Here is a 14,244-nt window from a genome sequence, read left to right as displayed (position 1 = left end):
CATTCTTACCTTGTTTCCAATCTTAGGGAAAAAGCACATAATATTCCATAATTAAGTATCATATTAGCTGCATTCTTTTGTAGATGCTCTGTATCTGTTTAAGAATCTTCTATTCATATTGTGCTGATTGTGCTGATAGTTTTTATAATAAGTTAATTTTGAATATTGTCAAATGTTTTTTCTTTGTCTATTGAGATATTATATGGCTTTTCTTTTTTAATCTGTCAACATGGTGGTTTATATGAAAATATTTTAATATATAGACACATCCTTGCATTCCTGGGTGCACTCCAGTTGATAAGAATATACTTTCCTTTTCACAAATAGCTCAAGTTACTATTATTGTAAGGAATTTTCATATTTGTTTATGAGGGATATTGATCTGTAGATTTCTTTGCTTGTTACATATGGTAGAATTTATCAGTGGCATCAGTTTTTACTGGAACTGCTCTTTGTTTTTGTGAAGCTTTTTAACTGACTTCTTGGTGGTATATATATGCTTGTGTGTATGCATGTGTATGTATACATATTTATGAGGTGGTACATATATGGTTGTTTGTAAATGTATATATATGTGTGTGTGTATGCTAAGGTTACTTATCTTTTAATATAAATTTAGTGGATTCTCTCAAGAACTTCCTCTAAATGTATAGGCATAGAACTGTTCAAAGTAGCCCCTATAATCTTTTTTATCTCTGTGGGATCAGTATGTGTGCTCCCTTTTTCACTTCTGATAATAATAATTTTTGTCTTCTCTCTCTCTCTCTCTGTTTGCCCCTTGGTCTTTCTTGATAGAGATTAATAAACTTTAGCAATATTTTGAAAGAATCTGCTATTGGCTTCATTATATTGCTCTGTAGCTTTCAGTTTCACTGCTTGTGATCTAATTGTTTTATTTCCTTTTTTTTCCTGCTTGCTTTGCTTTTTATTTGCTCTTTTCTAACAGGAAATAATACACCATCTTTCTCATACTTACAAAATATTTCAAAGTTTGACTTTAGGCTTAATTTGAAAAGAAACTTCAATAACGTCCAAAAAGTAAATAATACCCATTGATACCAAAAGAGTAATCCCTATATCTGAAGTCCAAAAGATTAAGGCAATTGTCTTAGTTATCACAGACAGCTATTAAAAATTACCATAGACTGGGCAGCTTATAAACAACTGATATTATTTGTCACATTTCTAGAGGCTGGAAGTATGAGATTATGATGCCAGCATGATTGGCTTCTGACAAGAGCCCTCTTTCAGTTGCAGACTGCTGACTTCTGTGTCCTCACAGCCAGAGAGAGGCTTGAGAGAGCTATCTGGGTTCCCCTTTAAGGGCACTAATCCCATTCATTAGGGCTCCACCCGTGTGACTTGATTCCTTATAAGACCCACCTTCTCGTACCCACCTAATACCTTTTCATTGAGATTTAGGATTTCAAAATGGGACCCACCTTGTAATACAATTTCACTGGTGTTTCGGATTTCAAATATGAACTTTGAGGGACATAAACATTTAGACTTCTGAAATAATACATAGTCTTAGTGATAAAATAAAAATTTTAAGAATAATTTCTTATGAAGTTCTTAATAATTTTATGGTAGTAATTTTATTACAGATTGTTTGGGCTCCTCTAATTTTTACCACACAAGGCTCCTTAAAAGAATTCTATCATCTCACTTTCAAGTCTAAATATTAAATTTTTCCATTATTTCTGTGCCCCATTTTTTTTAAATTGACATATAGTTTGTTATTATAATTCATATAAAGGTAGAACTTGCCCCTCAAGCTTTTATGACCTCAACTACAGCAAGAATATGTTGTTAAACCAGTTTATTTATCCCACCCAAGACTTGATGAAACTGAGTTTGGGAATTTCCATGCTTTACAGAAACAGCAGGTGATTCTTAGTAGGAAAAACTAATATGAGTTTAATGAATTGGGGCTAATTTACTATGTTTAATATGTGTTAGTGTTTCTCCCACAACAATGAAACATCCCTAAGGCTAAAATACAATAACCTAATATTTTTTCTGGTTTTCATATCTCTTACCATGCAGTGAGTATTAAAGAAGAGATATTATCAAATTAAAACTCAAATTGAAATCGTTTTGCATTTTATGTTCAAACATTTTGGGGATCTTTTGCTTACAAAAAAAAAGAGATAAATAAAGAAAACCAAAAAGAAGCCTCCTGAAATGTGCTGAAGTGGATATTTTCATAAGCAATCTGATTTTGTTTTTATGATGTATTTTGAATGTTTGTTAAATCAAGCTGTATCACATGGAAAAAAAATCAACAATATCAACAACACAAACTGCTGTATCCCTAGTGATCCTAACATATATATGAAAAGCAATATTATTTAAAAGACACTTTTAAATGAAAGAGCATCTGTCAAATCATTAAAACGTGTTTCTTTGATGGATACAAGTTATTTTAAAAGTAATAATTGCCAGTATAAAGGTAGAAGTCATTAGCTAAAATATTTTCAGACTGAAGTAAGTAGACACCAATGGTGATACTATAAAATACAAAACCTCTTAATATTTGGTTGCACCTTAGGTTTTTCTTCACATATATGTAGCATTTTCACATGTAGTAAGCATGCAATTCTTCATTGTGCATTATTGTGCTTTAAAATGTATGCAGTGGTATTATCTATGCATCACAAGCATCATGAATTATAATTTATTCACTTGTATTCCTAAAATTAACAGTTTTTAATACTTTATTATTATAAATGATAACATATTGAATATCTTAATCATCAAAGCATTTTTCAACATTCCATATTATTTAGTGTTCCCTGACGAACAATGAATAGGTATATAGATACATCTTTTAAAGTAAATAATTGATATGCACTTACACAATCACTAAAATCTCTATGACTAATTAAGAATTATATATGCATATCAGAAGGCAACATTTTATGAACTGGAACTATAATGGAAAAGTGGGAACATTTCTTGGTATCAAAAATTAAATTGAGCTTTTTCACTGAGCTACTGCAAGATCTTCACAGAGCCAAGCAGTAGCTAGCATTTTAATTAATATATGAAGGTTTATGGAAAACAGGTGAGTAAGTAAAGCTGTTGGAGAAATCATTATGTAACAAGCTTGGTTTTTTATGCCCAACCAGACTATACCTCAACTACTGAAACAAACAAACAAAAAATAAAACAAAAGGAAAATAAATTATAACATAGTAACTGAAAATAACAGACTATTTTAATAGATGGCAAATATTTGTTTAATTGTAATACAAGAATAGATTTTTTTTTTTTTTTTTTTTTTTTTTTGAGACGGAGTCTCGCTCTGTCGCCCAGGCTGGAGTGCAGTGGCGCGATCTCGGCTCACTGCAAGCTCCGCCTCCCGGGTTCACGCCATTCTCCTGCCTCAGCCTCTCCGAGTAGCTGGGACTACAGGCGCCCGCCACTACGCCCGGCTAATTTTTTGTATTTTTAGTAGAGACAGGGTTTCACCATGATCTCGATCTCCTGACCTCGTGATCCGCCCGCCTCGGCCTCCCAAAGTGCTGGGATTACAAGCGTGAGCCACCGCGCCCGGCCAGATTTCTAACCCTTTGAACTCCTTTAAGTGGTATCCTGTAAAACACAGGTTCCCAGCCCCCAGGCCATGAACTGCTACCTGTCAATGGCCTGTAGGTGAGGGCAGGCGAGCCAGCCTTACTGTCTGAGCTCTGCCTCTTCTCATATCCGCGGCAGCATTAGATTGTCATAGGAGCATGAACCCTGTTGTGAACTGTGCATGTGAAGGATCTAGGGTGAGAGCTCTTTATGAGAATCTAATGCCAGATAATCTGAGGCAGAACAGTTTTATTCTGAAACCATTCCCCTTCACCCCCCCAACCTTGGAAAAATTGTCTTCCACCGAACTGGTTCCTGGTGGCAGAAAGGTTGAGGACCACTGCTATAAAAGCTTTCTCAATTTTTGAATATCATTTCAAGTAAATAGTATTTAAATAAGCCACTTTTTTGTTGTTGTTGAGACGGAGTGTCGCTTTGTCGCCCAGGCTGGAGTGCAGTGGTGCAATCTTGGCTCACTGCAAGCTCCAACTCCTGGGTTCACCCCATTCTCCTGCCTCCGCCTCCTGAGTAGCTGGGACTACAGGTGCCCGCCACCACGCCTGGCTAATTTTGTTTTGTATTTTCAGTAGAGACGGGGTTTCACATGTTAGCCAGGATGGTCTCGATCTCCCGACCTCGTGATCTGCCCGCCTCGGCCTCCCAAAGTGCTGGGATTACAGGTGTGAGCCACCACGCCCTGCCTTAAATAAGCCACATTTTGATCAGCTTTGTTTCAGCTCTAATTGGGGGTTTTAAAAAAAACGATTTTTTTCTCTTATCTCCTTTCCCCAATTAAGAGGGAATATAATGCACTGAATTTTAATTGGTAATTGCCTCTTTCTTACACGTGTTTGAAATCACCAATTTTACTGCATCTTAACTGACATTGAGGTTCCCTATTTTGTTTAAATTGTTACAAATTAATTAAGACATACAGAAATATAGATACAGATATAACCTTGTTTAAATTTGCACGCAGGCTAGGGGCGGTGGCTCAAGCCTGTAATGCCAGCATTTTGGGAGGCCGAGATGGGTGGATCACGAGGTCAGGAGTTCGAGACCAGACTGGACAATGTGATGAAACCCCGTCTCTACTAAAAATACAAAAATTAGCCGGGCATGGTGGCACATGCCTATAGTCCCAGCTACTAGGGAGGCTGAGGCGGAAGCATCGCTTGAACCTGGGAGGCAGAGGTGGCAGTGAGCCGAGATTGTGCCACTGTACTCCAGCCTAGAAGACAGAGTGAGACTGCCTCTCAATTAAAAAAAAAAAAATTGCATGCAATTTTATTTTTAATCTAATTTATATTTACTTATTTATTAATGCAAAACTGGCCTTACAAACATACCTGATAGGAGATTTCCTATTGTCTGGGTCTGTGGCAGACACCATGCCTACAAATGATCCCTGTGGGGTTTCTTCAAAAATTTCAAATATATAATATGGAAGGAGGAAAAAAGGAGGCTCATCAACATCTTCCACCTGGATCTTAATGAAAGTGGTGGAAGCTTCAGTGTGGTACTTCATGAGCTGCTCAGCAACATGATGGTTTTTAACTTTTGCTCTAATACCATAGTGGTTCTGGTGCTCAAAATCCACTTTCTGCAAAGAAACACAGTGTACACAGAAGAAATGGCTTTAGTAACCCAAGATACTACTTAGAAAAAAAGTTTTACCTGTTAAATTAAGTCTCAGTGGCCTTTCAGTTAGATTTTTCTTTTTATGTACATGGATCTCTCTGACATAATTGTTAATCAGGCATAACAAATCTGTGTGTATATTGTTATTTACCTATTTTAATTTGGAGATAAAATTGTACTTTTGAGAGCATAAACATCTAATGAAACTGAGAATTAATTTCCTAGTATTTAAGATATTTTCCAAAAAGTTTTATTATAAGAATTAAAAAAATGTTCTGCATATAATTCAAAACACTCTGTAATAACTATCTCATCTCTAAAATCCTTTTCTCCATAAAACTTAAATTACGGGTTCTCATTTCAATTATTTAAAGAGTTAAAAACTAACCAGCTACACAAAATATGTTATGTTTTAGTTTTGCGCTATTCTGCAAGGCAAATAATTTTAACATGTCTACCTTTTTTAATATAACTATTCCTTCTTGAGTTTCATGATTAGTAATAATGTCAAATGTTTGCGAATCATCCTCTTCAATGCTGTAATCCATTTCTGCGTTCTCTCCTATGTCATTATCATATGCCATGATTGTTCCTATAGAAGTCCCAGTGGGTGCAGATTCAGAGACAGTCAAGCGGTATAAACCTTTAAAAACAAAATTTGAGGTATTTTGGATAAACACTTAATATAGGAAACTTGCAATTATAGTTTTTTTTTTTCATTTGTTTATTTGTTTTTTCGAGACGGAGTCTCATTCTGTCGCCCAGGCTGGAGTGCAGTGGTGCGATCTCGGCTCACTGCAATCTCTGCCTCCTGGGTTCACGCCATTCTCCTGCCTCAGCCTTCTGAGTAGCTGGGACTACAAGCGCCCACCACCAGGCCCGGCTAATTTTTTGCATTTTTAGTAGAGATGGGGTTTCATCGTGTTAGCCAGGATGGTCTCAATCTCCTGACCTCGTGATCCACCTGCCTCGGCCTCCCAAAATGCTGGGATTTCAGACGTGAGCCACCGTGCCGGGTCACAATTATAGCATTCTTTATTTTTGATCTGTAGGGAATCCCATATCTACCTTTCCCAGTTACTTGTTCTTAATCTTTCTTTTTTCTTTCTCTTTTTCTTTCCTTCTTTCTTTCTTTCTTCCTTTCTTTCTTTCTCCTTCCTTCCTTCCTTCCTTCCTTCCTTCCTTCCTTCCTTCCTTCCTTCCTCTCTCCGCCCCCATATATAGTCTCTTTCCCTTTTTTTTGAAATATAAATATTTTCTAATCTATTTGAGCATCTATCATCATCTCTCAAATATATCTTAGGAAAGTCTATCACCAATATTATCTCTATTTACATGCATGTCTCCTCAATATTCATGTTTTACTTTTTATTGTAACCTTCAACCATACCAAATTAAATTTGACAGAAATAACTTTCAATTTTACTCTAGCAGTCCTGATACCTGAAGTTACTGAATAAATATACATGTGGAATAAAGGTGGGAGAGTCTGCATGCAAATAGTTGAGTTCCAAGAACGATAGTTTGATTTTGGGGGTCTGAGCCTGCATTACATTAGCCATCCTGGAAATGCAAGGAAATATAGATTGAAAAGAGTTGGTAAATGAATGTAGTATAAAAAACATTTTGTAGTCAAAGATGAGCTAATTGATTTGGTCCTGAGAAATAACTGCAGATGTACTTAAAATACATAAATATAACTACAAATTGCTGGGCATTTTTTTTTCAGGAGTAACTTGTGTAAAACTGATATAGAACTATACTATTTTTAAATTATCATTTGCAATTGCATTTTCATCCATGTCAATATATGACATTATTCATGTCAAGCGGCATCAGCAAACATGCAATATTTTAAAGAATGGAACTCCTTAGAATTCTAAAAAGAAGCATGTATAATAAAATTCTTCTTTAAAGGGATTCCTAGTCCTTTAGCAGCATGGAGGAGGCAGTCACTTCAAAGACTGCATTTGAGACCTTACTTTTTAAGTGGGATAAGTGTTAATTTTTAAGAGCCAATATTTTACTACATTTTTAGAGCAGAAGTTGAAGATTGACTATATAGTAGTGCTTTTTACATTATAGAAAAATTGTTTATGTTATTGGAAGATTAAAAATCACTGACATTAATCTGTAGAAAACAATTACATTGCCATGAACGTGAAAGCAGATGTTTAAGACTTAAATGTTATTGAGTTGATATTAAACTATTGGTCTTCAAAATGAAAAAGAACTGAAATATTTTCTTCAGTCAATATTTTGTCTACACAGGTTTCCATAATTTCAAAAATTATTTTATTGAACATGATTTTTACAAGGTCCTGTCCTAGAGGCTGGAGATAGAACAGGTGACAATATATATAAAAGCTGCCACCATCAGCTCATATTCTTGACGATAAAACAGACAATAAATAAGATACTGGTATATATGAAGGTAGTATTCTGGTGGAACGGTTTAAAATTAATGATAAGGTGTAAAGTATTCACTGTAGATGTGACTTTTGGATAAGAATTGAAGAAAGAAAATGAGTATCTGGGGAAATACAATTTCAAGAAGAGGAAAAGCCAGCGAGTCTGGAGTGTTCCGGGGAAAGAGAGAAGGACAATTGCCTGGTGTTGGCTTCTTAGTAAGCAAACGGGAAGATAGAAACACTAAGGTTTCAAGAGGTAATGAGACAGGACTGGACAATGGCAGATTACTTCAGACAATTATGACTACTTAGGTGATACTAAACCTAAGGATTTTGACGTCTGTGAGGGAGATGGGAAGATCTTCAAGTGATATGATCAGATGTGCATTTTAACAAGATTATAAAGCTGTGTTGAAAATAAACTAAAGGAGAACAATGGTGTAAGCAAAGAGACTAGATGAGAGCCTATTGCACTAACAGAGACAAAATAAGATGGTGCCATGTGCCAAGGTGCTAGGGGTGGAGTTGGTGAGAAGTGTTCATATTTCGGATATTTTCTAAGGCAGAGACAAAAGCATCAGCAGGGAATTAAATTTTAACTCTGAGAAAAAGAAAAGTAGAAAAAGTAGCTTCAAATCTTTATGAAAGGAAGGAAGAGGGTATGCATGTGTGTGTATGTGTGTGTGCATATGTATATGTGTGTGTTGTGTGTATGTGCATTTGCTTAGAGAATATTGAAAGCCAAGAGCTATCAGAATTGTGGAGGTTATCAATTCAGACTGGGAGAAAAATTATGGTTGACCTGGGTATGGCCACCATAATCTGAGTGGGATCACTAATTCTTCAAACAGTGGTGTTTATATCAAATAAGCAAGGTTTTGGCTTGAAGAACATGAAACCTGGATGTGTGGGTACATGAGATGGGAAAATCTGTTGGAATTAGGGGTTCAGAGGAGGGGCAGCTGGAATCAGGAGTTCAGTTAAGTATGTGTTAGGTTTTAAATGTGTAATATATATATATGTGTATTTATATATAATATAGGTGCATTATATACTATATATGTGTATTATATATGTTATATATGCTATGTATTGAATGTATATTATATATAAATATATTATATATTTGTTATATATTATATAAAATATTTATTATATATTATATAATATGCATTTATATGTAATACACATATATAATATATATAATGTACATTTAAAACCTAATATACACTTAACTGAGCTCCTGATTCCAGCTGCCCCCTCCTCTGAACCCCTTTATATATACATATATATATTTTTAATATATAATATATGAAGTTGATGAGCAGACAGATTTACTTTTGCAGAGCTCAAGGGAGAAGTTCAGTCTGAAGATGTATATTTAATGAGGTTCTCAGCCTAGAGGTGGTATGTAAAGCCATGTGTCTGGATAAGATCATAAAGGAATGAGTATAAAAGGGAAGAAAGACAAGATCAAAGGCTTGACTCACAAATATTCCAAAGTTTAAAGTATATAAAGAAGAAGAATAAAAGGCAAGGAATGAAAAAACAGAGACTAGTAAGATAGAAGAAAAAGCTAATGAGAATGGAACATTAAAGTTTTCAAGGAGAGGTTGATCAATTACATAAAATTCTTCCAAGAAATCAAGTGTTATCAGAACTGAGAATTGACACTGCATTCCCTTTAGGTTATTGATAGAAATGATCAGATCAGTTTGGTCAAGTAGTGTGGATGTAACTCAAATGGAGGAAGTTTTGAGATTTTGAGGTCATTAATTGGAAACAATAAGTATTAACAGCATTTTAAATGAATCTTCTCTAAAGAGAAAGGAAAAATACAAAGCATCTTTAGCTAAGTATGGAAGTGAAGGCAAGAAAGTGTTTTTGTTTTGTCTTGTTTTAGGATGTGAGAAAAAACAATAATAAACATGTTTGGATATGATAGATATTGACCAGCAGAGGACGCTGTTAACACAAGGGAGAGGGATGTTTGAGCGATGCCTTTAATTGGAAGGGTAGGGAGTGTTGCCCACAACAGAGTATAGGTACTGAGTATTTAAATTGAGAGGAGGGTAATGGGATTCCCACAAGGGAAAACCATGTGGACAAGAGTAAGGAGGCCAGTATCAGATTCACCCACACTCGTATATGAGTGAAAGTATTAAGAGTAATACCATCGTCTCATATTCAGATTCGAGTAACGAAGATAATTTTTAAACATATTTTAAATATTCTAATTTATTCAAAATATTTTCATATTAAAGTCAGGAAAAATCAGAGGGAAACTGAGAAAGGTAGTAGAAGCTTCAGGATATTTTATCGCAGCAAGTTCCTTGGGAATTTTCCTGTCTTCCAGTCTTCTACTTGCTATTTAATCATCACCTGCATAAATTTAGACCAAATTTATTTAATAAATCCAGCCACTATTTCCCACATATTATATGCCAATTATTTTATAAAGTTCTGGATATTTCATATTTGACTTAGCGCTCTCCTCTTGCCTTCAGAGGCCATATTAATGTTGTGGACAGAACACAACATATGTATCATATACATCAGATGTGATACTACATAGAGAGAGATGAAGGTGCAGACTCTGACCCCTTTGCCTATAGTCCATCCACAGAGGAACTGTTTTCTCAACCCATATAACAGTGGTAATTTTTTAATATGACAAAATTTAAAATTGCGAGATAGAGCAGAAATAAAAAAATGAGATTTGCGATATGTATTGAAAAATCAAAAGATCTGATAACCTTGCATATGTTGGCTACACTGAGTAGTGTCCGTATTATTTAGGTTTGGGCATTTGTGTGTGCACACACACATTAACAGATATTCTCAAGTCTGTACAACTAATGAATGGAAAATTCAGGGTTTAAAAGCAAATTTGTATGATGCCAACTTCCTGTGCTTATTCATGGACTCAACTACCAGAAGGAAGTCAGTGAAAGTAACATTTCACTTGGGCCATTAAAAATGACATGATTTCCCTTGACTTTGAGGAATGGGGCAAGGAACAGAAAAGGATGAGGAAAAAAAGTAATCAAAAGATAGTTTTGTTTCTGTCTATAAACAATCAACAACTAAGAAATCATGCTATGGTATAATTTTTTTTATTGGCTCCTTTCTTTGTTCCATGCTAATTAAATTTTCTTCTTAGCATGATAATTACTTATGCTTTCTGGAAGTGCTTATAAATGTATTCCTGTAGCTAAAACAGTATAACCTGAAAAATAAATTTTCTAGAAAAGAAATTCCTCCAATAATTGCATAAGAAAATTTTATGAAACATACCATGTGGTTATATTTAGCTTGTAGTAATTGCTTAAATTATTAGAGCAGGTGTGGCCTATTCTGGCTTATAAAGTAAAAAGAAATACAAAAAAGTCATTTTTAAATGATTATCTATGGTTTGCAGAAGAAGGACCCCACAAAGATATGTGTCCAAATTCCCCTGAACGCATAAATATGTTACTGAAAGTGGCAAAAGGGAATTAAGTTTGCAGATGGAATTCCAGTTGCTAATTAGCTGACCTTGAAATGGGAACATTATCCTGCTTTATCCAACTGGGTTCGGTCTAATTACATGAGTGCATAAAAGTGGAAGAGGCAAATGTGTGGGTTAGAGTGTTGTCAGTGTGTGAAGTATGTGGCACTCCTTGCTACTTCTGGGATGTGTGGGCTAAATCAAGAACCATAAAGAGGCCTTCAGGAATTAAGGATGTCTCCCAGCTTACAGCCATCAATAAAACAGAGACCTTAACTCTACATACATGTAAACTGAATTCTGCTAACCCTTAAATGAACTAGGATCCTACAGCAAGAAATGCCTCCCTGAATCCTTTGATCATAACCCAATGAGACCCATAATATATTTGTTTTAAGCCATGAAGTTTGTGGCAATTTATTACAGCAAGAATAGAAACTAACACATTATTCTTTCATTTGTATTTAACATTTAACATGAGTTAAAATAATCATACCAGAACAACTGACAAATTTATTTTATACAATTTTAGTGTTAATGTAGTGCTTTTAGAATGAAAACTATATAATCTACTTATATTTAACACACTCATATTTATATTGTAATGAAGATTTAGAATCCTTTTTACTTACTTTCTTTAAATATAGGCTTATTGTCATTAACATCTGAAAGTTTAATTAATACACTTGTTGTTCCAGACAACGCTCCTGGCTGACCAATCATGTCCTTGGCTTGAATGATTACCCAATACTCATCTTGCAGTTCTCTATCCATTTTAGAAGATATTCTTATGACTCCTTTAAAAATATAATAAAATTCCGATTATTTAATTATTAATCATGACAGAGTTCTAGTTGATTTAACCATTGCAATATACATTATTTTGCTATATGTTGAACCACTACAATGTGACAGAGACTTCCCTGGAGAAAAATAATAAAAATAAATTAAACATCAACACTGCCTCGAGTCTAGAGTGATCATCACAATACTAGGAACACTGGTAGGCCCTTAATAAAATACTATGTTAAGATAATCCACAGGTAGAAAAAAATGAATGTCTGTTTTTACTTTAACCTATTTTCTGCTATCTTTTCTAACATAATATCGGCTTGCTACAGTTAACTTTGTCCCCGAAACTCTGAAGTTAGTATATTATTGTTAAATTTGTAAATTACAATACAAAATTTATGAAATAAATATCATGCCCTTATTACTTTGAAGTCTACTTAGAATTATGAGATCTGAAGAAGACCTGGTTGTTGACCCCCAGTCATTTTATGTGTGTGTGTGTGTGTGTGTGTGTGTGTGTGTGTGTATACACATATATAATATATTCAAACTCAAGATAATTAATGATAAATATTGCAATAAATGCTTAAATTCTATAAAATTATTTAGCATACATTTATTAACTATCACTGAAAAGAACCTAAGAAAATCTTAAGACAGGTTCATAAGAGAGGATTCAACATTTCTAAAGATTTGGGGAGCACATACACATTCACAAAAAATAAATAATAGCCAATACCCAAATTTATCAAGGGCAAAATACTCATAAAAAATTGTGATATTAATGAACATAAAGATGGAAACAATAGACACTCAGGACTACTAGAGAGGGGAAGGGAGGGAGATAGTTCAAAAACTTCTGATCGGGTGGCATGCTCACTACCTTTGTGTGACGGGATCATTAGTACCCCAAACCTCAGCATCACAGAATTTACCCATGTAATAAACTTGCACATTTACTCCCTGAGCCTAAAAGTAAATAAAAAATACAATAAATTTGTGAAAAAAATGACATATGAGTATAAAATGCACACCTGATTTCAAAGACTGAGAACAAAAAATGTGAACTATCTCCATAGTTTTGTATTATTTGTTGCAATGGTAGTATTTTTGATTTATTGGATTAAATTTAATATAATATAATTTTTAAAAAAAATTGTTATATGAATTTTTAAAAGATAAATTAGACCATAACAGGAGGGGATTTTAGTTGTGGACTAAAATGTTTCACACACGTAATCAATTGTTTGAATCCAATGGAAAGCATTGAATATGTTGCACAAGTGCTGCTAGTGTCTCCCTGTATGTGACTCAGGGGAGAGGGACCTAGGAGTCTTTGTTCCCCATTAACTGTGCCTACTTTGCTTTCAACTTTTCCTCTCAGCCTTTAGACTGAATAAAGGATATGTATTTCTGGATCTTATGCACTTCAGAACTTACGCTTTCAGTAATTTAATCAGTGTTTGTCGCTGTCCATACCAACGCTTCTCCAGCAATGCAAGTAATAGTTTAGCTAACCTGTTCAGTATATTTAATAAGTCATTGTGCAGGGTAGGGGCTGGGGGTGGAAAAAAAACATGGTCAGGAAGGCCTGGTATGACCCAGCATGTGTTTGTACTCTAGACACCTCCCTTTCTTTTCTCTTCTGCGTTTCTCCACACTGGTGTTCAGTTATTCTAAGAGTTCCAACTCTTTCCCACCTCAGGAATTTCCCTAATTTTTCCCATGCCCTGAGATCATCTTCCACTCTCCCTTCCTTGTCTACAGACTCAGCTAAACTTTCTGATTTCAGTGTATTCTGCCTTGACCACACAATATAAAGTCAGCCTCACTGGTTTTCTCCCACTGAAGCTTTTTGGTTTTACTTCATAATTACCCACAGTGAAATGTATGTGTGTATTACTATTCATGTTTAATATCTATCTGTAAGTTCCAAGAAAGAAGAGTCCATTATTATATCTTGTTTTTGTTACTATTGTGTATTATTTTAAATTTTGCAATTTGTACCTTTATAAATCTAGCAAGTTGTGTAACATTTGGTACATATTCAGCCTTTCTAGACCCGAATGTGTGAGGGAATTAAAGTCTAATGTTTTGAGGCATTCATTGCATATAATAAAATAATTTTTCTTCCATACATTTGAAAAAATAAAGGCCATGTACATTCCTGAGAGAATTCAGAACATAGGTACTCAAATAATATTTTTTAAAATCCGATTCTCTCAAGAAACCCTAATTGAAAAAGGCTGAGACATTCAATATTTGCTGAATGAATAAATAAGAAATGTTTAAAGATCTAACACAATACTTTAATTCTTTAAGGGTTTT

At 34.5% G+C, this 14,244-nt stretch overlaps 1 protein-coding gene across 3 annotated transcripts in view; it reads right to left on the bottom strand.

The window, feature by feature from the left end:
* The window catches only part of CDH19 (cadherin 19), a 108,800-nt gene that overhangs the window by 37,943 nt on the left and 56,613 nt on the right, over positions 1-14,244 (bottom strand). For all 3 annotated transcript variants that reach the window (XR_001115579.2, XM_003264324.4, XM_004087697.3), the window contains exons 5-7: positions 11,757-11,921; positions 5,682-5,866; positions 4,932-5,185 (exon numbers count right to left, since the gene is read on the bottom strand). Coding sequence is in view for 2 of the 3 variants with exons in the window: in XM_003264324.4 (XP_003264372.2) it covers positions 4,932-5,185; positions 5,682-5,866; positions 11,757-11,921 (604 nt within the window). In the remaining variant the exon portion in view is untranslated. The remainder of the gene's footprint in view (positions 1-4,931; positions 5,186-5,681; positions 5,867-11,756; positions 11,922-14,244) is intronic.

This window comes from Nomascus leucogenys, chromosome 4, assembly GCF_006542625.1.
Source record: "Nomascus leucogenys isolate Asia chromosome 4, Asia_NLE_v1, whole genome shotgun sequence".
Classification (NCBI taxonomy): domain Eukaryota; kingdom Metazoa; phylum Chordata; class Mammalia; order Primates; family Hylobatidae; genus Nomascus; species Nomascus leucogenys.
This window is presented reverse-complemented; position numbering and strand designations above follow the sequence as displayed.